The 24,954-nt window shown below is 43.7% G+C and overlaps 1 protein-coding gene across 1 annotated transcript in view; it reads right to left on the bottom strand.

The window, feature by feature from the left end:
* ETFB (electron transfer flavoprotein subunit beta) overlaps positions 1-24,954 on the bottom strand; it is a 511,591-nt gene that overhangs the window by 420,167 nt on the left and 66,470 nt on the right. The window contains exon 2 of the mRNA XM_069604796.1: positions 17,669-17,827. Coding sequence (XP_069460897.1) covers positions 17,669-17,827 — 159 coding nt within the window. The remainder of the gene's footprint in view (positions 1-17,668; positions 17,828-24,954) is intronic.

Raw genomic sequence — 24,954 nt, forward strand, 5'->3', positions numbered from 1 at the left:
CAGTACGCTCTTGTGGTGACAAGGTGAATGCTCTCGAAAGCACCCCTTCCTGCGGAGCGGGGGCCTCAGGTACTGGAATATCGAGGAGGGCCATCCTATCCAGAACCCGGTCATGGAATGCTCTGACAGAGCTGGGCTGCTCATCACTATTCGGATCTGCTTGAGGGTAATCCAGCGAATCGGGAAAAGACAGCTGGCCGCCACAGGTTTTAAAGTGCTATCCCGTTCTACTAGTGTCTTCTCTACGGGAGACAGCAGGGGTATGTGAGGAAGCGCTGGAGGCGGAACGCTAGGCAGAGGTGGTACCACCACAGGTGCCACCGGGGAGGAAAGGGGAGCCGGAGGTTCAGGGTATATTTCCTTGAACAGACCCTTAAAGTAGTCTTTCATAGGGTCAGAATGCATGAGCCTCCGAAATTTCCCGTGAAATACATCCTCTGATGAAGGTTTAGGCGCTGGGGTAGGCCGAGGCCAATCATATGAGGCATACCCCCACCTACACAATGAGGATGGTTGCCAGGAAGGCCCCCCACTAATCGGGTCCACAGACACAAGCGGGGCAGAAGTAGGTGGAAGCGAGACAGTATGTGGCAGCGGCATCCGAGCATGCCAGTCATAAGAAGGGCGGAACAGATTTTTACATTCCACCTGAGGAGAAAAAGGCTGCTCAGCCCCAAAACAAAGATTCCCAGAACCCGCCGTCGAGAACGTAGGTGTAAGGGAAGAATCCAAAATGCCCGCCGTGGACCATGAGGGGTGGGTCGCCATTTTGTCGATGCCTGAAGACAATTGCGTCACGTGCAGCTGAGGCAATCGTCTCCACAGGCTGGTCAGGGGACTTAAGTAACACTTTAGCCTTGACACAAGCATCGTGGCAGAGCCGGTACATGTGGATCTCGGATGTGTGCTTGACATCTTGGAGGTGGCCCCAACAATAGCCTCCAGGGGAGGAACCTCAGCAAAGCCGGTAACAGGAGTTTTGGTGCATGACTGCCCTCTTTGCCCCCTCGACAGAACCTGCAACACCGTAATGAGCGCGGGAAAACAGAGGAATCACCCTTACAGACAAGACCTTAGGAACAGGTGTCTCCGTTTTGTCGGTACAAAACTTAGCCTCTATTAGGGCTATGAGGCACCTTAGGAGAAATCCTGGTGGTAGAACTAGTCGAGCCCCTCCCAGACCGAGAAGACCCCGGGAAGGAGTCCCCCGGCTGGAGAGTCCATAAAGTAAGGAACTTACCAGGTGTTTCTTTTTTTCTTCAATGAAAAGCTGAAGATGAGGAACACTGAAAGACATTCTCCCACCGAAGAAGACCGTGTTGGAGTGCCCGGACGGAAAGGGAATCGCAACAGAAGCACAAACCCCAGCCGTGGTCTGGCCCGAGACACTCCAAGTAGAGATAATGGGGATCCGCCCTAGTGAAACGATGTTCGCACGAAGAACAGGACACAAATCCCAGACGCTCCGGCATAGACAGAGGACTACGCAACCGCAGAACTGGAGCAGGAGAGAAGGACAACGGGAACCAAAAAAACTCCTGATTATGCAAGTGCATCCAGCCCTGACGGCGCAGAGAAAAGGACTAAAGGGCGATGCGCAGGGCGGAGCTCAGGAGGGCGGGGTTACGGCTGCATGCAGAACCCCACTTAAAAAGAGAAGGACAAAACAAAAATTCTATTTTTATGCTTTTTATCAAAAGTGCTCCGGTCCTGTCCCGAAGGACGGCATGTCCCACAAGTATGGAGGAAAGGGGACGCGACGTAGGAGTACCCAAATTGGGGATTGGGTGGTTGATAGATGGGTTGTGAATTTGTGTTGCTTAAAGACGCGAGGTATTCTGGGCACTCCTAATCCCAGATAGGTGTCTGGAACAGTTTGAATACATCTGTCAACCTAATGGTAGTTTGCCATTACACTTCTGCGGCAGGATTGTTAGGGTCTGTAAACAGTGAGCCTATCAGTTAGGGCAAAGTATACACAGGTCAAAGGTGCAGACACATTATGCAAACAATTAGATCTTGTCATGAGAATGGTTGTGCTTTAAGCAGACAGATAAAGAAAGAACAAGTGAACGGTTTCCTTTTTACTTACTGGCTGTGGTTCGAATCTCTCTCATCCGTAACATCAATACAAAAGCTAACCTTATTCACTGGGTATAAGGGTCTAACTCTGTAATACTGTTGGGCGCGTGCAATATAGACATAAGCATACGACTGCTTTGTGTAGCAAATGTACAAACAGGTGGTAACAACAACAAAAATAAAAAAATAAAAGAATTCTAACAGAAGAAAATTGAACATTTGTATTTTATTTCTTATAGGGCAGGACTGAATTCTGCCTTATTTGTAGTGTCTGCTTGGGATAAATAACAGAGGGTGCAGAAAATAGGAGTAGAAGCTTACCCGGGGTCTCGGACTTCCTCTTCCCCGAACCGGAGCGCTGGCTCGTGGTTAACGGTGCCGGGGAAGGTGCGCCCTGCCTGGCGACCGAAGAGCCCGACCTTTTGGCGCTCCCGGAGCCAGCGGACTCGCGGCGCTTGGCCTGGTGTTGGGCCCCCGTCGCCAGGGCACCCGCACAGGACTTAGAAGCCCGCTCGGACCCTTTCTTCTTCTCACCCGTTGAGCCCTTCTCCAACCAGCTGGCGAGACGGGATCGACGGTCCCTCATGGTCCGCTCCGACAAGTTCTTGCAGAACTGGCAGTCCTTCTCTACATGAGTCTTGTCCCCATGAAGACAGTAGAGGCATCGCGAATGTTCGTCTTCCTTAAACACATTCTGCAGCTCGCATCCAGGGCAGCTGCGAAACAGCTTGGGTCCGGGCGACAAACTCGCATCCTGGGCCATCTCGAAGTAGGCCGCGAATCTTCTGGAATCCTCCAAGAAGTTGATTCGACAAAATCTTCACCCTTGAGGGGCGTAGGAAAATCCCGCAACGGGTAGCCGTTAAGGGGAGTAGAAACGGTGGAGGTTGAGGCTCGATTAACCGAAAAAATGGGAAAATTCACCTGAAAAAGGGCGAAACACACAGTAAAAGCTCGAGAGCTAAGCACAAGGACTCCCAACACTTGAACGTGCGGTAAAAATCTGAAGATGGCTGCCAGAGGCGGGGCTTAGGTAGAGGGCAGTCATTGGCTGTGGTCAGTATGACGCAGAGATCAGTGATTGGTTACTACTACGAAAGACAGATCAGAAACGAAACTGATACTGATCATTTCTTTACCGAGGATTCCCAGCCTGACGACAGGGAATATTCATGAGCATGTGAATCCATGCCAGACCCCATGCTGGAGAAACTCACTTGCGACTCACAGACGCTAGTGGACGGACTAGGGCTTGTGAAGTCGGCTGACATTTGGGCACCCAAAATAAGCTCCTACCCTGTATTGCTGCCCTGCCCATCACGGAATGATCTGCAGGGCCACTACTCGGCTGACCCGCTGATTGCGTAAATTAACTATCAACTTCAGTTACAACTGGATGTGGCGTTCTCAAAAAGCCCCCAGATTTCTGCTTGGGTGAAAGAACATTCTGACCCACCAAATTAGTGTGCATCACTGAACTGAATTTCTGAGGTATCAAGTTCCTTGAGGGGATCATTGAGTCGTCGATATCCTACCTATAAGCCAGAAGAGGAGCGGCACGCTGATAATAGGGGAGGAATTGGAAGGCCCACCCTCCTTCTTGGCGGCCTGTTTATCCCGCAATATTGCGGAAATAAAAAAAAACTGAACGGCCAAAAGAAATTAGCAATGGCTGAAAGTAGTCTCTCACGAGGTAAAAACTCAGATTAAATCCTACTGAAGAGCCCGCACAATTGGTAAACGGTGATCACATGTGCGAACTGTGCCCCACTTCGAAAGAACCTACTACACTGGACCAGTAAGGTGGCTAGATCAGTCACAAGACTCCTCTTTGGTGTCCTCAGAAGATGTAGGAGCAAACTCAGTATTTAGAAGGGAAGGATACCGACTAGAGGCCTATTTTTCCCAGGCTGCAATACAACTACAAAATAATATGTCAGCTCTAACCATCTCAATGTCCACATTCACAAAGCTCTATGAAGCAGTTAATGACACGCTCAAGGATCAGGCAACACTTATGGCCATGATCCATTCAAAGATGATATTCTTGGAGAGTTTCAAGACCAATGTGCAAAGTAGGCTCGATAAAGAGGCCAAAACATTGTTTAATTGGCAAAATAGACTGATCTGGCTAGGCGAGAAGAGCTAGCTGAAAGCACACTGATGGCGGCCCTCTTAGAGGACTAAGTGGATGCGATCGCAACATAAGAACATAAGTGAGCCTATTAGTGTTCATCAGAAGAAAGTCATGCCTAGGCGGCCCAGAGAAGATCTTCAATCAAGACCCACAGAAACTAACCCGTGGGGTGCTTTGCCCACAAATGAGACACAAAGGATGATCTCTGAATATTAGAAAAGCGAGATCAAGGATTGGAGATGGCCCATGAAGAGACCCGTGAGGGACCAAACCGTAAAGACAGAACGTTTCAAGCCTTTTTGTGATTAAACCATCACCAACAAAGGCACAACCTAGGGACGCTGTTGCACCGAAAACAAGCACCAAAGCTGGAGTGTCTGTCTCCTACAAGAATAGAACTGGACGGTAATGATCAAGAGATGTTCTCGTTTGAGGAGTCACAGTTGAGTGAATTGCTAGAAGAAATTTCTCCACGTGGGGTAGAAAGAAGCACTAGATGTTTCGGATGGAACGAGACGAGTTACAGAAACAATAACATCAGTACACCTTAAACTCATGTGGCAACTAACTCTCCCACAATCTAATGCAATTTGGACAACGATCAGAGGATTGGTATGTACACGCTGATATTCCAAACACTAGAAGAGAAAAGGCTATCCCTGGCCAGGAAAGCCAATTCAAGCTCTGGGGACAACCTAACGAAACAGTAGGAAAGGTTTCAGAAAACATCTTCTCAGGCCGTTATCCAACTAGCTTGCAGGGGGCCCAGCTTACATTGGAGTGCATCTTGCCTACAGATAACTTGATAATCAAAGAAACGTCCTGAAACTGCAGCACCATATTCCAAAATTAAGATTAATTAACTCATATGATATTTGCGAGGTGCAATTTGTAAATTAGCAAAGGCTGCACTGAGTAATTCTCCATCTAAACTCAGCACTGGTGAAATCTAACTTAACAGGAGCCACTTTGGACCTGCCATCTCTTGGGTTCGACCCGGGAGACCAAAGGGAGCTACCAAGTTTAATTCACAATGACATGGCCCATCCACGCCAGCTGGGAGCAGGTCTCTCACGTGGCTAAAGGTGACGTGTCAGAGAGGATTCACTCGGCAAACCCAACTAATTTAAAGTATCCATCGCTGAGAGTTGACTGCAGAAAAGATCATTCACGCCAAGTCTGAGAAGGCCAAGAACCAACACGATCAGATTTGAACAAACACGCCTGCTCACGGACAACTAGAGCTCTGACAACACGGAAAGACTACAGACACCAAGAAAAACATTGACGCCCTGGCACTTCGAATTGGATTGTGGAACACAAGGGACTTCACCCATTTGTTTAACAAAGACATTGATCTGGGGGCTTACGATATACTATGTCTCCAGGGGACATGGCTAAGGTCAACACCTGTTTGGATGGTTTTGTCTTTTGAATCAAGCAAAAAAAGGATTGGCAGAAGACCTTACTCCGGTCTACTGACAGTTATAGAAATTGGCATCGTAGTAAGAGAAGTAGTGAATCCCAACCCTTTCATCCAAATGTTGATAATGGAGAGAGCCAAGAATGATCGAGATGAAAAATAAACACTGGTGCTGTTCAACCTATATTGGAGTGAGGCTAGGTGCGAGGATGATCTTGTCATCGAATCTGTAATGACGTTGATGGATGATGCATAAAGACCCGCACATTCTCATCTGTGGGGATCTAAATGTGAGATACCTAGACAACCCGGGGAAGTTGCGAAACAAGCTTACACTCCAGAAAAGTGCAGCATCAAGGCTTGAAGAAACATCCTCTCGAGGGCTGCACATGCTAATGGGACAAACTAAGGGGGACATGCCAGGAAATCCAACATGGTCCAGGGGTGTGCAGAAAGCTGGTCTAGACTATTATTTTGTCTCCCTTAACATCTTACAATTAGTGGCTCTGCTTCAGGTGGTCCTTATGCCAACTAGTGACCAGAAATTGCGAAGGGAGACAGGCCTGGGTAAGCCCTATATCAGGACCAGTGATGCAGATCTCGAAAGAGCAAAAATCGACTGAGGATAAATCCAGGGGATGTTTTAAAGATTATAGCAAATTTTAGCAAACACCAGGGAGAGTTTAAGGGGGTGACTGATTATACATGGTCGTTAGCCGATTTCGTCGAGATCAGACACAACCAAGGAAACCCTGACTTTAAACCCAAACACATTAGAACAAAGAGGTCATGGAAGTAATGAAATTGTACTGCTCAGATATAATAAACTTAAGAGCGGAAGGAGTTTCGGGACCTTAAACGAAAAAAATATGGAAATTGGCTGATCTCGGCGAGAGCATTGAGATAACATATGTTAAAAACTGTCTGTAAAAATAAACATTTTTAGGGAACTAAAACAACGATGGCAGGTTACAAGCAAGCACTAATGGTGTCGCAGATCACTGGATAAAACATTTCTCAACGCTGTTCTCAAGGTCACTGCATAAATGAAATCACAGATACCAGAAGCCCACATTCAAAATGGACCTTTGACTTTAATAAAGAGGAAATCAAAAGGTTGATTAGGACCTAAAACCCTTGTATGCACCTGGTCTGCATGGAATTACCAACTGTGTGTTAAAAGAAACCATAGGACCTTGAGCTGAGTTGATTGGTTTAGTCTTTAAACAATGACGACCAAAGAAGTACCCAGCTCATGGAAAATAGCCATAATAGTTCTGATTTTTAAAAAGGGCAATAGAGAAGACCCATGAAATATCACCCCATTGCCTTAGGCGATATCTTGGGAAATATGTTTGTGTCTATACGCCTATGTGATCTGAATGTGTGGGTTATTGAAGCTAGGCGCATAGGGCAGGTAGGGACTACCCTAAATCTCTTTCTTTTGAACCTGCTGAAATGAAACGCAATTAAGAACATGGCAAGTAACTACCTGGCCTTTATCGATTTGGAGCAGGCCTTTGACAGTGTTGACAGGGAAACTGTCCACAAGAGCTACTGATGCAATCAGGGTGCTATACTCTGGGACTTCAATAACCATTTGAATGACACTGCAGGGAGGCCTTTAAAATAAATGTAAACTTACAGGGGAGTAAAACAAGAATACCCATTGGTTCCTGCATTGTTTAACTTGCACATGTCGGACCTTGGCGAGTCCTTATCCTCCAAAATATGGGTCAGAAAAGGGGTTGAGAGTGAATATTAAGAAAATCCAAAATCTTAACCCCGACAGCGGCACAAAGGATGTCCAAAGCTGGATTCAAATGGACCATAGGGGGAGAAATATTGACTCAAGTAGACTCAATCATATACTTAGTGGTGGTGGTAAACAAGAATACAAACAAGAACACTTGGTATCTGGCAGAGCTAAAGTCAAGAGGCTAGCAGGCCAAGGGATGGCCCTACATACTTGATATGGAAAATACACTGCCATCACCGTTTTGTTCTTGTAGAAACAGAAGTTAGTGCCAATTCTACCCTACAGAACAGAAGCTCTATCAAATCTTGCATGGTAAACATGGGACATATTAGAGGGATTCTTCTGGAGGAGGGTGTTTTGCAGTTACCCAGAAGTCTTCCAGTATCTTGTATTCGATACAAACTTGGCCTACAAACAATGGAGTCTATAATGTTGTGGAAATGTATCTCACTGCTCACAACAGATTACCTCCCTGCCTCTGAGATTTTAAGCAATACAAGTAAAAAGAAAGTAGATTTGCGATTGGAAAATTGGCAAAAGCGTGGTGGAAGGTGGTTAAGAGTATGTGGAAGCATCGACTGACCTGTTAATAACTAATCCGGACCGGATTACAAAAGAAAAATCCAGATTCATGACTGTATAGACATGCTAGCTAAAAGAAGTAAATATAAACTATCTCTAACCTCGATAAGTCTTGATAAGAGAACGGTTAAACAACTTCGAGATATTTTTCCAAATTTCCATCCTCTTATCGTGATCTATTCACGAGATTCCAGCTAAATATACTCCCAAATAGAGAGGTCCTGGAATTTGGTAAACCGCTATCGCAGGCACAATCCATCTGTAGGCACTGCAGAGTAAGTGGTGTCAGGGACTCACTAGAACATCTTGTTGTAGCCTGTACAGGCTCAAATGAGGTGGGATCTGTGTATTTGGGACATTTGATTGCAGAGTCTAAATCACCGTCGGCATCAGATTGGTGGGACATGCTTTCGATTGGGGATAAACTGTCCTCGATTCTTACAACAATTACATTTATGGACCAGATTTTAAAGTCGGAATAGGGCGAGGGTTTAAGAGACAACTTTTAAGGGATCCTGTGTCATGCTCAATGTGTTTTTCTCCGTTTTTCATTTTTTACCTAATGTAAACATGTGTTGATAAAACAAATGTGGAAACGATATACTGTGTTAGAAATTTGAAAAGGTTGGTAAACCAAATAAAGAAAATAAAGATATATGGGATACATTACTCACCGTAATCGTATTTATGATGCTTTTATCTGCTTGGATTGACATGCTATGCAAAGGCCGCCATCTAGTGGTAGCTGCAGAGTATTACAGTTTTTGCTTTCGAAACTCGAAAAGGTACTTCAACAGGGCTTGCCAGTAATGCTATCCCTAGTGTGCCGTCTACTCTACCCATGGTCCTTCACATGTCGAGGTGCGTCAGATTGTTTTGTTTCTGACATGAGGTAGCAGGAAGTGTAGCGTGAGTACAGGTGTGTAAAGCAGAAGATTGCAATAAAGCAGAGACATCTATGCACCTTCTACTCCACGTGCGTACAGAACCAGGTAAATGCATGATGCTATCATGCCGAGCAAGCACATTGCTTTGCGTACGGTTATTTGGCGACTGGCCAGATACTGAGGTATTTGCAGCAGCATGTTTTGTACTCTTTCGTTTGACGGAAAGACTAGACCCTCTTCTGTTTTTATGACAGCCCCTAAGAACAGTTTGGTCTTGCTTGGACCGAGACTTGATTTTTTTCTGGTTGATTGAGAATCCCAATCGGAACAGGAGATGGATTGTTCTCTGGGTGTTCTGCTTGCACTTTTGGGGGGAATTTCCCTGTTATCAGCCAGTAGTCCAGCTAAGGGTACACTGGGATTGATCCCTGCATAGATGTGCTGCCACTTCCACTAGTACCTTGGTGAATACCCTTGGAGCTGAGGCTATGCCGAAGGGTAGCACCTTGAATTGGTAGTGCTGGTTCGCCATTTTGAAACGCAAGACCCTTCTGTGCACTGATAACATTGAAATATGAAAGTATGCATCTTTCAAATCCAAGGTTGCCATGTAGTCGCCCCCCCCCCCCGGCTTTAGCAGTGGGATTACCTCCTGTACCGTTGTCATGTTGAATTTTTGTGGCTTCACACAGGTGTTTCAGGGCGCAAATCTAGGACAGGGCGCATTGTTAAGTCTTTTTTCGGCACAAGAAAGTACATTGACTAACTACCCTTGTTTGCCTGGTTTGTCGCATCGATTTCTATGGCGTCGTTTAGAAGCAATGCCGTCACCTCTTTGAACAGGATGCGTTCTTCCTGAGAAGACTGACTTTGTCTTGGTGGGTGGTTGGTTGGCGTTTGGATCAGTTCTATGCAGTATCCCCCGCCACAGTGGAAAGCACCCACTTGTCTGAAGTGATCCCCTCCCATGCGTGGGTAAAGTGCGAAATACAACCTCCTACTGGAGTGGCATGGGAAGGAACCTGTAGCGGGTGGTAATTGCTTAGGGGGGGTTGAGCCCAGCCTTTAGGAGGAGGATCTGCCCCTATTTGGAGATGTTCTTGGTCCTCTTTGAAAACCCTGTTGCGAGGACTGCCCTTGAGACGAACCCCAGGACAAACCTTGGCCACCTCGATTTTAATTTGAGGCCCGTTGGGAGTTGTGTCCTCTGAAACAGCAAGAGTTAAGAGCTTCCTCTTTGCCCAAAGCATTTTTTGTTAAATTGCCCTAGGGATTTGAGTGTGTCATATTCCTCTTTCATGCTCGAGAGCATCCACCACCGCTTTGCCAAACAAAGCGTTGGGTTCAATGGGCATGTTTAGGAGGGTTGCCTGGGTTTCTAGTTTGAAGCATGATTGGCATAGCCATGTGCGGCGTTTAATCAGTGTGCCTTCTGCCACGATTCTCCCTGCATTGTCCGCTGCGTCCAACTTGGTTTTGAGGATACAGTTGACTTATTTCCCCTGTGCGATGAGTGAGAGCTGTGTTTTGAGTGGCTCTGGGACTAAGTCTGTTGAATGATTTCATCCCACTTGTGACAATTGATTTCATCCCACTTGTGACAATTATAACTGGCTAAGAACAGTGTTTAGCAATTCTCGTTTGGTAGGCTGCTGTGGAAGCTACCTTCCTGCTGAGGGTGTAGATTTTCTTACTCTCCTTGTCAGGAGGGGTTTCGGCAGAGGCTAGAGGGGTTCCCACCCTCTTTCTTGTAGTAGCTACTACCAGAGAGTCGGGCTTTAACTACCCCCTGATGGATAAGGAAACTGAGGGGGCTGGTCTGAACATCTTCTAGATGCGCAGGTTGACTGCCCGTGTTAAATTGGGTGTCGGAGAGGGTTGAATACGTCTCTATATACCGATTTTAACAGGGGGGGTGAGGGGGGATAAATTGGGTTGCCGATTTTTTATCCTCAAGGATGTCCTCCACAAAGTATTTGTTGACTTGGGCTTCTTGTGTGTCTATTTTGAAGTTGTCTTCTGCCTTTAACAGCAGGTCATAATAACTGGTTGTCTACCAGGGAGTCAGCCACCGGTGGGTCAGAGTGATCTAGGGACTGGAAGACATATATCCTCATAATCGATATTAATTTTCGTCCTAGTCCACCATGTCCCCTTCGTCTTCTGGGTCTGTGTATGTGCCAGGGTCTTGTGAGCATGGTATGGTAAGTATCTTCACCTAGGTCCTGATGCGAGGTGGCAGCCTGCATGGTGTCTAGGTGGGGTCTTTTGGCGGTGGGCTAAATGACTGCTGCCTCATTGCGAGTGGCTGCTGCCCCGCCCTGTGGGGTTCTATGAAGATGCTGGAGGACCGCGGGGTGGTCAAAGAAATTAAAGAGACCATCCTCCCCATAACGTTATCAAATTGCTCTGTGGTCCACTGTGAGGAGCTTGGTACTACAGAGGGAGTAGGAGTAGCAGGTGCAGAAGGGGGCTCTGGGACAAGGGTTTTCTTATGGTGCATAACCCCTGAAACAGTGCCCTCTGGGGTAGTGAAGTCCCTGCTTTTCAACTTTAGGGTCTTTAACAGGGTGTCGGGAACTCGTTTTTTGATGACCTTGCTCATCTTCGAACTCGTATTTTTTTTTGGAGGCCGTCGACACGTCTTTCGACGCCCAGTCAGCGGCTCCTGAGGACTTTGTAGGATTAGACGCAGTGTCCAAAACTGACTTTACCGTCTGTTTCGGGGGCCTGTTGTGTGGTGATTGCGATGTCCCAGAGGGTAGGGAAAGTTTGGACCTCCCCCCTCAACGCCACGTGTGGGCCATCGGCCGGCAGCATGGGAGGTGTGCTTGGTGTGATGAGACTTGGTAGTGCTTGAGCAGCCGGGAGTCCCCGTAGCAGAACCGCCGGCCTGCCTGGTGGGGTCGGGGGGCACGCACGCGGGAATCCGATGGATCCTGATCACCCTCTGCGTCACTTAAGATGTTGATGCTGCCGTCGCTGGAAACTACCTCGACGTCCATGGCAGCCTCAGTCTGCATGGCACGGTGTGTCCAGCGCTTGGTCTTGTGATCCTTTAGGGTTTTAGGCCTGAACAGTTTTCAAGACTTGCACTGTCCCGCAGCGTGATCCCTGGGGAGACAAAGATTGCACACCCGGTGCAAGTATTTCCAGAGGAACTTTCTATTACAGGAAGGGCAAAATGGAAAAGGTGCGCTTTCCATGATATATGGCGAAGGCAGCCTGGCGAAATGGTTGGGAGGAAAGGGGAATATACATTCTCTGAACATCCGCCTCCGCTCTCTCTACTGTGGAGGGCCGAGGCCCAGTGGGGACTTCAGCGGCCGTAGGCAAAGGATCTTCAAGACAGGTGTTAGATCTTGCATTAGACAGATATCAAAAGGACAGAAAGAAATACTAGAATTAAACTTTTCTAAATAATGGCATCAGCCAAGAAGGAACTCAGCGATATGCGTCTGACTATGATGGCGGAAAAAACTATCTGAGGGACCTAGACGCGTGAAGGAGCATGGGTACAGTAGACGTCACTAGAGATCGTATTACTGGCACCCCCTGTCGACTTCCATTGTCAAGTTTCGAAAAACAAAAACACAGTTATACTCCGCAGCTACCATTAAATGTCAGTCTATGCATAGCATGTGATCTACAGTGATTCCACAAGCCTCAGATATATATTTCAACCCACTAAGCGCCCAAAATACCCATATTGAAGCATTCTCCAGTGTGGTCACTGATGATCTGAAACTAGAAAGGAGAAAACAGAAACATACTAAAAATAACCTATCTTGGAAACAACAGCAGGCACTGTCAAATATATGTAAAATGGACAAATACATAATAAAACCTGCGGACAAAGGTTGTAACATAGTTACAATGAATAAATCCGACTATGTAAAAGAAGCATATCGTCAGCTGAACGATGTGAGGTGCTATGAAAAACTCTCAAAAAATACCATTAAACAAACCGAGAGTAAAATGTGGGATTTCCTAACCAAGTGGCAAAGCGCAGGCATCTTAGAGGAAGAAATGGTGAAATACCTATTCACCAAAAACGCTATTTCCTCCCAAAGGTCCACAAGAATCCCACTAAACCACCAGGGAGACCCATTGTTACATTATGCGGTCATTACTTGAAAATATGTCCAGATTTGTGGACAAAATACTTTGCACTTTTGTCTCCACGCTACCATCCTATATAAGAGACACTACAGACTTTTTATGTAAAATTGATGACCTATGATGGGAACCGACATATTTATTGGCTACCATGGACGTAGTGTCACTCTACACATCAATTCAATATGAGGCTGGGATAAAGGTTTGAAACCTTCCTAAAAACTCGATCCTTGAATTACCTTGAACATTCGACCATGATTCTTGAGATGGTGAGACTGTTTAGAAAATAATGTTTTTCTCTTTAATAATGAGGTCTTTCGTCAAACCCAAGGCACCACAATGGGTACCACATTTGCGCCATCTTATGATGGGCAGCTGGGAAAAGACAGTGGTATGGGCAGAGAAAAATGACACAGAAAAAATGGTATTATGGCTATGGTACATAGACCTATTTATCATCTGGAATGGTACAGCACAATCCTGGTGCGAATTTGTGAAACTTTTGAACATTAACAACTTAAATGTACGATTCACAGAACATAGCACGAACTTGATTGTATTTCTAGATGTAAACGTCAAAATTTTGGGACAGAAGATTGGTTGTGAGCTTCACAGGAAAACTACGGGTGCTAATATCCCTCTACATGCAAACAGTGCCCACCCAAAAAGTCTCCTGTGGAGTATCCCATATGGCGAGTTTATTCGCATTAGGCGAAATTGTAGTGATATTAATGATTTCGACCTAGCATGCCAAACTACAGCCCCAAATTTCTTACAACGGTACCCAAAGAAAGTCATCGAGAGATCCTATATTAAAGTTCGCGATATGAACAGACAAGACAGGCTGACAATGTCAAAATCAGATGCGAACACCACAACAGAAGAAAATACCAACCAAACTGATTTTAACTTTTGGAAGCCATGCACCCAATATAAAGAACATTATCAACAAATATTGGTAAGTTTTAAAAGTGGACAAAGATTTAGGCAATTTATTGCCAGAACGCCCAGATATATTGTAAGAGCGTGTCCATCAAAGACTTAGTAGTGCAAAGTTATATGGCTTCAGATAATACACACAAAGGCAGAAATTGGCTCGCTGGGGGAATCTGATGTTTTTTTTAAATGCAGTAAATGCAAAATTTGTAAATATGCTTTTAACTGTAGCAGTTCTAGCCATCCCATCCTCAAGACATCAATACAAATTAAGGGCAAAATCTTGTGAGTCCAAGCTGGTTGTTTATGTCCTGATGTGCCCATGCCTCAAATGATATGTGGGCAGCACAAATGCAAACTAAAAGTGCGTACTCTGCAACACATAAGGGCAATTGTTAATAAGGACTACTCATATCCCGTTGCTAAACACTTCTCAGAGTTCCATAATGGCGACCCTAAGAGCCTTACATTCTTTGGTGTTTACAAAGTTATAACTGGCCCAAGAGGAGGCGACAGTGAAAACATTCAATATATAATGGGCTTTGAAAGTAAACACCCAATGGGTCACAATATTGACGAAGAATTGTACACATTTCTGGGGGTCTAAATGGTCTTGACAATGTCCCTTCCCTCTTCTCTTTCTTCTTTCCTTTTCGTTGCTTGTCTTTACGTTCTACGTTTCTTTCTTAGAGTTTATTTTACATTTTATTTTTTATTTTCTCTTGCCTTTGTTTCCCCCCTTCTTTCCTATTCATTCTTTGTTTGATAAGTACTGATGGCATTCCTTGGCTATTTTTTATATTTATTCTTTCTTATTTTGATTACACACATTGAGATGGAGAACTTAACGACTTATGGCAAAATATGTAATTTAATATAATGTGGTCTATAAATGAAGAGATAGTAGAATAACTGCAAATGTGGTGTATAAAAGTATCAAGGTACTTCATAGGAATTACATAAGAAATGAGCACTATGTCACTCATTTATGTGAAAATCTGGACCACACATGAAGCATGGGTACCATCATGGTAATTAAATGGTTTTTAGACTTTACTAGCACTTTACTATTGAATATGTATATATTGTAGAATGTGTTTTTATCATGGCTATATGATGCACTTGCACTTTATTAGATGAGGATATACAGGTACATACATAAACAGATGAGAGGGAAAGAAATCGCTTACTCTTACATGAAACACTGGTACCAGAATTCTATTGTATGTACCCAATACCTTGACATAAGATAAAACGACGAAAGTTTTAATGTAATGTCTTTTACATCTCTGAACGAAAAGAAAAGCATATTAACATCACTGTATGAGAATGCGGCCTAGATTTGCACTATGTGTTAGCACTTTAGCAGGTTATGTATATATAATGGATTTTATATATTTTTATGTGTCATTCCCACTTGGGGATTATTTAGTACCATTTTAACTTGCTGCCGATGTTAAAATGTCGAATTGCAAAGCACTGAGCATATGGATGTTGTGGGGCGTAAATGAATTATACAAAGATGTTTTGAAAATAAATCTAGCCTTATGAAACGTTGCTCTTAAAACATCTTAGAACAACGTAATAATATTGGTACAGAATCATTCCATATCATCAGTGGAAAATCAGTATAGGTGTGGGATCTGCTTAAAGAAGGACAAGATAGCTCTCCGGTTCAAAGATTTGTAATTCATAGCTTTCTTCAGATTTTAAACCAAAGTTTTTGAATAGCAAATGGGGTTTGATCTTCTTCTATGTTTGACACTTGGGTCTTGTGTTTTAGATCTTCCTCTTGTTTTTTTTACCACTAGAGCCCCAACGTCATTTGCGCCACTCAACTCGCCCCCAACACTACTCAGATGGCCCCTTGTGGATTCCAAATTCTGCCTTTCCTGATGTATGGTGTGTTTAATGGACATTACATTGTTCTCTTGAATTTCCGAGTTGGTGCATTTTCCTCTTTGCAAAAACAATAGAGCCAATTTCACATCTTTCTTTTGCGTTGGAGCAGTCATATGGTTGGTCGATGTTGACAATTTATGTTTCCTCTGTACGAAGATAGGTGCCGATGTTACTAACTTATGCAGCATATTTTTCCTGCGTAGATACGGTGTTCGCCTGTCGTTGAGCATTTCCTGCCTTTGTGGCTCCATCGTTTCCTCAAATGTTGGTCTCTTATGGATAGTCCTCTTTCGAGTACAGAGACCATTTTTTCCTCGGCCCACAGGGAGAATCTCCTATGTTTCTGATGTTTCTTGAATGGGTTGTCTAGACTCTCGTCCTGTCGAACTCAAGTCCTCTGCTGTTGGTACTGTTAGACCCTTAATAAAACTTGCTGTTCTTGTGTTTCTCATTTTTCAGATATTTTTGATTTCTGCTTTATTTAGCATCTTTCTTATTCACTGGGGACAATGATTTCAGCCTCTTATCTAGACTTTTCTTTTAGTTTTCCTTCTTTGGTAGTTCTGATGTGCGCCTTCTATCCATGTTTTTTTCACGTGGCACTTCATATTCAGCTGGATTTGGCGCCTGCTCTTGTTGGCTCTCTGTCACACCAACACCCCACCTCAGCTATTTGAGCCATTCTTCTGAATTCCTCCAAAATCAATTCTGAAAGGGGGGGTATCATCTAGTGGGCGACTCATCCTCTCCTCCATGTGTATATCTTCTGCTCTATTTACTGGATCACTTGGTCCATTGAGCTGATTTATGACCCCACTCATCATTTGACTAAGCTCTGTTCCATCATTCCCTATGTTTCGTAGGATTTGCAAGATTGCAGTTATGTCCAGTCCCTGTTTAGTAACTTCCATTCTTATGTCACAAAGCCAATGATGTTGCAGTATCAATTGCGTTGCTTACACCCACTATAGATGAATCACAGTTTGCCACTTCTTTCGTGAGCTACAGCAGAATTCCTACATGGGACTGGACGTCACCCTTCAATCGGTCAAACACTGTCACTAGAGAGTTCAATACAAAGTTCAGTGCTGAAAGAGTAGCCTCACTTGCATGCTGATTTTTTAGGCCAGCTCTTTGTGTTTCTTGGTCCCTCTTACCTTGCAAGATTTGTCTTGGACTTAATCCCGATGTCAGGTGCTGTTCTGGTCTTAAGGCTCCTGGTGTTATTTGTTGACCTCTGTCTATAGTTTCAGATGCCTGCCTCTCTCCATTTATTGCAAGTGCCCGCCAAGGGGCCATCTCCCACCAATTCAATTCATCTGCAGGCAACGACTAGGGGGGGTTCTCAATAGCTCTCTCATCCCAATCCACATAAGGTAAAAACATGTGATTTTTTAAATACTTCCTATTTTCAAAATGCCACCTTACGGTGAGCTGGGATCTCATGGTTATTTAGTGGATATGGGGTACTTGGAATTTACTTGTTCACATTTACCCTATGTGGTATTTTCCATCTACCCATGCTGTAGTTCTCCCTCCCAATGTGATACCAACTCAAAGTAAGGTGAAAGTTTAAGGGAGGGCATTTCAAATGCCACATTTTTACCACGACTACCAATATACTCAATGTGGCCCATTAAAGCAAATTCCCTTCCAACATTAGGTTGCATGTATCAGGTGATAGCAATTGCAGTGGGGATACAATTCATGGCAATAGGTGGCACTGGGGATATCTGTTGGAATAAGTTGGGTTATATTTTTACAAGTTAAGGAAAGCACTATATTAAAAGAGCCCAGCAAGTGGTAAGCTATGTTCGATGAACATAGATACTGAAACATACCTGACATTGCTGGGGGCCGCAGCTTACAACTATGATCTCACTGACAAGTTTCTTCTCTTTCAGCCGAACAGCTTCCTCCACAGCAATCTCACAAAATGGATTCATAGAATGCTTCACGCCATCTGTGACTACACCAGTCTTATCTGGTTTCACTCGGATCTGAACAGGACAAGAACAAAATCATTTATAAGGTTGTGAGTGGAAGGACCAGGAAAGGTTGAAGTACCATTCATGAAGACTTCCTACATAAAGCAACCTCACCACAACCCGTTTATGTGATGCAAAGTTGCCAAACAGGTATTCAGATGAAAAAACGGTAATTAACTAAATATTAAAGCTATGTATGTGCCTGTGACCAATTCACCCCAGCAGACAGCATGCCACAATACAAAACCTCTGATTGCATGTGTAAACTTGGGATGGTTTATTTACAGCCACCAGTCGGGAGAGAAAAACATGACAAGAGGTGAAAATCTGTTGCTTACATATTTAAACTATAGAATTTTGCCATTTCAACTGATAATTCTAGCAGCTTACTACATCTAATTTGGACAACAGATTGAGAGATCATGATGCGAGTGAAAAGCCAGTCACCTGATGGTTTAGAGCACTTTACAGAGTATATTCCTGTGAGGCTGTTGCCTCTGCTTCTTGGTCTGTTGGCACAACTACCAAATGGTAGGGAAAAATGCAATTTTTTATTTGGGATCCTGGTTGTTCGAAGACAACCTTACACACAAACAAAGAAGCATAGTAATAAGTCTTAGCAAGTTCATCACAAAAATCAAAATTTGCACAAACTAAAACTATATAAAATTCATCACATTAATCAAAGTCTTGACGGTTTTACCACATTAGTGAAAATGTACATAAGATAAAACTACATCAAATTGGGCACATTGATCAAAATGTACTCAAGTTAAAAAGTATTAATTCAATCAAAATGTACACACGCTAAATAAAATATATCAAATCATCTTCAACTAACAATTCATTGTTCCCAAGCAGAGTTTCCTTTAAAAATAGGACTAGAATAGCTTTATCAGTTTTGCTTCTTGAAAAATTAAAACCGCAATCATAGTTATGTTTCCTCTCCACTAGAGATTCTTAAACAAATTGTTCAACAATTAGCACTACACAATTGTAAATAAAGCGGCCTAGATATGGAGTTCAAATTTTTGTGAGTGCCGTACAGATTTTTCCTATTTTGCACCACTGTCAAGTTATTACATATGGCACAACTAAATATCTTTTCCTTATCGTGCGTTCTAATCTGACAAATCTCATTTGTCAGAGACGATTCAGAGGATAACGTAAGAATTGTATAACTCAACAGGAATTTGGCAGTTTTATGCTTTTATACCGCGCTTCGTCACCACCGGAAGTGGTCCCCAGGTGCTCTGGCGGATATGAAAAGGGAAGGGGAGGGAGGTTAGTAGAGTGTAGTGGGAATAGGATAGTGAGAGCAGTGATGTCCTGTTGGCCGCTTCGGTTTGCACCGTTAGCCGAGCTTAACTTTGTTTTTGGGTTGGTGCAAATTCCCATGTGCTGTTGTACTGGGTTATGTGTTGTTCGCCTGTTGCAATGTGGTGAAGTATGTGCGGATTGATGTCCAGAGAAGTAGTTGTGTGCGTTTCAGTAGGAGGAGTATGCAGAAAGTTAGAGTTTGGTTAGCTGGCTTTTCTTACCTTTTTCTTTGCGTTTCTGCATTCAGCATGTATGGTTATCCTGTGTCTAACATTTGTAAATTGTTTGTCTAGTAAGCAGGCATGTTGCAGAGTGGCAGTTTCCTTTGTATTACTCTAGTGGGATGTGTACCTGGCTGGTGTTTGAGAGTGCCCTTGTTCAGGGATAGTGGGATTTAGCCTGGGCTATTCTGTCTTACTTATCCAAGTTCCTCTGAGATAGCCACAATGAAGACAAGGGTTGACAGGGCGCCCCCTGACCTCCGGTTAGGTAGTGTTAAAGTTGGATGCTATGGGATCCTTTTTATTACTCTAGTGGTATGTGTATCTGGCTAGTGAAGGCGTGTTCCAGTTCAGGGTTTGTGTGGTTTAGGTCAAAGGATTTTGGTCTTTCCCTGCCCATCAGTGTGGGGGTTCTTACCCATCTAGGTTTCCTCTAGGTGTTAGCGGTATGTGGACATGGGTTGAAAGGGTGTCCTCCCGCCCTCTGGATTGGTGGGTTGCTCGTTGGAAATCTAGTTTCTCGATGGGTTTGTGGTTCCTAGTCGTTTCCTTGTGGTTCGGGAGCAAATAGCCAGGTTTTGAGTAAATTCCTGAATTCCAGATGATCTCTTGTGTTGTTTATGGTTTTGGGTAGGTTGTTCCAAGTTATTGCTGCCAGGTGAGAGAAAGACAATCCTCTGAATTTTCTTTTGTTGTATGGTTTTGGTTCCAGGTGAATGTCGTTGCTTGATCAGAGTGGTCTTGTCAGGTGGTAAATGGTAGTTTTCTTATTTAGGAAATCTGCTCCTTGGTTGTGGATTGCTCTGTCCGTTATGCACGTTTTGAACTTTATTCGCTGTTTTATTGGTGGCCAATGTAGCATTTTTAGAGCTGGGGTAATGTGTTCTCTTTGTGGTAGTTTGAGTGTCGCCGCAGCGTTTTGGATGGGCTGAAGCTTAAGTAATGGCTCTGGCATTCCTAGGTATAGGCCGTTGGCATAGTCTACTCTGGACATGAGAGCGATGATGGCGATTATTTTATGGGTGAAAGAGAGGAAAGGTAGGATCTTTTTACTGCACGTAGGAGGAAGAAACATTTTTCTTATAGCGTTAACTTGTGGCTCCAGTGTTAGTTTGTCATCCATCAGGACTCCCAGGGTCTTTAATATTGTGGGGTCAGTGCTGTTCCCAGCTCTGGCGACCATGAGTTGTAGTGGTTTATTTCCCAGCTTTTGGATATGATCATTATTTATGTTTTGCCTGGGTTGTGTTCGAGACTGTTGGTGTTCATCCAGCCGCAGAGTTCTTTTAGATAGCTTTCCAGCATGGTTTCTCCTTCCTGGGTTATCTTGTAGACGATCTGAGTGTCATCAGCGTAGTTGTAGCATGTGCGGCTGTGTCATTTAATGAGGCAAATTAGTGGAGTCAGGTATATGTTGAAGAGCAATGGGGATAGGGATAATCCTTGTGCCACTCCACAGTTATACTCCCTTGTAGTAGATTTGAAAGGTTTAATCCATATGGTTTCTGTTCTGTTTGTTAATCCAGGAGTTAATCCATTGTAAGGCTTGATCAATGATTCCTATTTCTTCCAATCTCCCGATGAGGATGTAGTGGTCAATTGTGTTGAATGCTGAAGAGAGATCCAGAAGTATTAGAGCTGTGTTTTTGGCTGAGTCTGCATTAGATTTTAGGTCATCCCAGATTGAGAGCAGTGCTGTTTCCGTTCCTCTCATCGGTTTGAAGCCTACTTGTGCCTGTTCCAGCAGTAGATGTTCTTCTAAGAATTGTGTTATTCCATAGACGTATTTTTTGAGTAGTTTTGCAGGGTAGGGGATGTTGGAGATGCAGCTTATACAGTGGAGCCAAACTATAGTACAACTTATACTGTCTCATAGTTATTGTAGAAATCCAATCAAGTTCTCAATAGTGCCGTCTTAACTTCATGGGGATCTCACCAAATCTTCAATGGATGATTCTGCAGCCATTAGAATCTCCAAATATGCAAACATATTCCTAAAGGACATTGATGGGAAATGTAATAGAAAAGGTAATTTAATGGAACTATAAAGAGTATGTTCATTTCAGAAACACTAGGCCTAAACATTAGTATTCGGCCCAGTTCGACCCAGTTCAGCTGAATATACAATCCATTTTCAAAGCGTGTGTCTGCAGGCAGCCTGGAGAAAGGCATCTTGGAAACTAAATGCATTCGCTTCTACGTTCGTCATCTGCTGCACTATTATTCTTTAGAAACATGTACTAAAAATACATTACAGCACACTCCTAATGTTATTTCAAATGAATGTTGTTAGAAGATTGTCAGAGAATTCTATTTGAGGTGCACATCTGTATAGACTAACATGCAGAACTGTGAGAGTTTAAGTTTGCCTGGCTCTACAGAGTCCGCTATTGAGTTATTTAGGGGGAAGGGTCACATCCTCCCTGAGGTAATGAAATCTTCCATTCAGAGCATTGTGACAAATGTACTGGAAAGTGCATAAAGGCTAATGAAACTTGGAGCAATGAAATAGTCTGGGGTTGCACGGGTGAAATGTGTGCTCGTCTGTATTCACCCTTCAGTGCTGCTATTAAAGATTTGATGAACCAACCACACCAGAAATAGAGTCATTCATCTGTTTTCCATGACACTGAAGTAGAATATTGTTGTAAAATGAAGGGCTTGTGCAGCACACACCATCTGTCGAAGAGTACAAGTTACAAACTGTAGGGACTTGTACGCTTAATCCAAACTGCTTTTCTCCATATTGTGTGGATACCTATCTGCTGGGCCCGGACCAGAACACTGCTTAGCAACCAATAAAAACTAATTAAAAGAACAACAAAGCAGGGTTGCACAAGTGCAGTTATTCCCAGCTCTGCACTTTGCCTGCTTTGCTGTTCTGTCTTTTCACCAGTCTAGACAAATAACTGGCTATAGCTAGCACTAAGCAGCAGGAAAGTAGGGCGGGCCATACAGGGGAAAGATTACAAGGAGTACAAGAGACCATGGTGAATAACTTACTTATTCCAAAATCCTATGATGTGAAATTCACAGAGGTGATCCTGGGTTTAAAAATTAAAAAAAGAAGGTGCCTCAGCCAAAAGCCTGTAGCTCTGATGCCTCTAATGGATAAGCCATGGCCATAAATGCAGTCTTCCAGGTAATCAGTTGAAAGTTAGAGGAAGCTTGCAGCTCTAGGGCTTATTGGCCAGAACACCCAGGAACTGTGTTCAAGTACCATACAGGATGAGGTACCTTGATCAGGGCATAAAGCCAGGTAAAACCAACAAAATAACTACTACAAGATATGCCACTGAAAACAAATTGTGCTTGGGTTCTGTGTGTTTTAATGGCCTATATGTAGAACCTGTTAACTTGTTGCCAGATAAACAGCTTCATGAGATGTTAATGGAAAGAATTGGCATGTTGAGGCCAAGAGATGAGATGGGTTGGAGAGTGAGAAGCAAATAATTGCTCTGGCGGATAAGGCATACGGATGCCTGGAAAGGAAGCGTCTTTTCACTTCTTTCACCACCGTTTCAATTAAAGTCATATACAAATCTGTGAATGGGGCACCAGATGTGGTCAGAGCTTGACTGGGGGACTATAGTCATGACAGGAGACTCTCTGCCAGAAAACCTTTAGAAATGCTTGCAGGGTTGTTTGCAGTAAGATGCTTTGCAGACTGGTATGCTCAATGTGTGATCAAACTAATGGACAACCATACACAGTGGTGCAAAATATCAATAAGTTGGACAAGACTTGGTAAAGGTCTTCGTCAGATCTGCTGAAAGATGGTGCAAGTTCTATTTTCAGTATTCCATTAAGGTCCAGGCAAAGTTCCTTCGGCCACTTTGAATCTAGTGGCAGATTGGTGCTTGTCTCAGTGGTCAGACGCAAGCGACTGGGGACTCCACAGGTCACTTTTCCGGAATCTTCAAGTCTGGTGTGGGAGGATCCTGTACAGATCGACTTCTTGCGCCACGGCTAAATTCCCCATCATCCCATGTTTTTCAGTTAGAGACCAGACGTGTTTACCGATAGATATGTTGCTTCAGGGGGGCAGTCGTCCAATATGCATTTTCACAGGTTTTCCACAAGAATCCAGACTCTTCTTCATGCTCAGTTGCAGGGAAGCAAGTTGGTCCTAGTAGCGCTGTTTTGGTCGGCTCAAGCTTGGAGCCAGAGTGCACTTGTGGCATCCCAGTTGTATTGCCCATGTTCAGGGACATCCCTACTAAGGCCATTTCCTCACAATCACCTGTGGTGCTGGTGGCTCCCTTCATCTAATGGCCTATAAGAGCTTGGATGCAGATGGTTATCCGAAGGAATTTTGGCAGAGGCTTCAAGATTCAGAAGGCTTTCATGGCTCCCCCAATTATTATTGTTAAAGTCTATGATTACGCCTAGGAGGCCTGGGTGCGCTGGTGATTTACACCCCCCCTTAGATCTAGATTATTTCAGGTGATCAACTTTAACAAATTGCTACAGGCTTTTTTTTTAATCATACATTGAACACTTCTAGGTAGGGGCATAATGCTTAGTTAACCTTCCTTCAGCCAGATATTCTCGCTTATTGGATATTAACAGATTGTCCCTTTACAGGGCGTGGCAAGACAACTGATCTGTCATTGCAGTCTCTTTTCGATGATGTAGTCATCCTCCTGTGTGATTACCTTTGGGTGGTGGCAGATGTGATGGCATTAAAGACTAGGTTTATTGAATTTTCCTGTTTAATTGATTTTCCTAAGCTCTGTGTTTAGAGAGGTTTTAGGAAGTATGAGTACCGTAAGGCTGCTCGGAAATGTCGGGTGACCAATTTTTTATCTCCTTCTTTAAGCTCTTTCAACAGGATTCTTCTCGGACCTTGGCCAGGTAGGTTATATTTCTGACGGGAAGTGATGCTTTCCTCTTCTGTGCTCATTATGCTGGTGGCCGTCCAAGACTTTTTGGTCTGGAGCCAGTCTTAGGCCAGCTGACTGATCCAACACATTTCACAATTGTAAACCTGTTAACACTTCAACTAATTTTAAACAGCTTGCAGCGTGCATGATAAGAAGCTTCTGTGCCATACTATAAAATATTGATTATTCATAGCAATGATGAATGTGTCTCGGAACTTTATTACTGGTTCAGAGGCAAGTATTATCTCATCCTTTAAACTGCAGGGTGCATTGATTAATGCTAGGGCTGCAGTAAAAAATGCTGTGGCCTTGCGTGACTTAATTACCTCATGCAGTTTAGATTGCCTTTTTGTTACAAAAACTTGGTTTCAGGCTAACTCTGCATCTCAGTTCCATCAATTGGTCCCACCTGGCTTCTCAATAAAATTTGAAAACAGGGACTCCAAGAGAAGTGGGGGGATGCAATTGTTTTTAAATCAATTTTCACTATAACCAATTTTCAGGGTTTGCAATAGGACAATAATACTCAGGTACTTGTTAGCACTTTTTCCATGTCAGCTAATGCCTCCATGCGGGTACTTTTATGTTACCGACCACCAGGTCCCATTGGCACATATTTTGAGAAATTGAACATTTTTTGTCTTTAGAAGCTTTACAGTGCTCCAAATTGCTGATTTTAGGTGATTTTAATGTGTGCAATGATTCCACTAAT

Source organism: Ambystoma mexicanum, chromosome 1p (assembly GCF_040938575.1).
Source record: "Ambystoma mexicanum isolate Mex_15411 chromosome 1p, UKY_AmexF1_1, whole genome shotgun sequence".
In the NCBI taxonomy this organism is placed as follows: Eukaryota; Metazoa; Chordata; class Amphibia; order Caudata; family Ambystomatidae; genus Ambystoma; species Ambystoma mexicanum.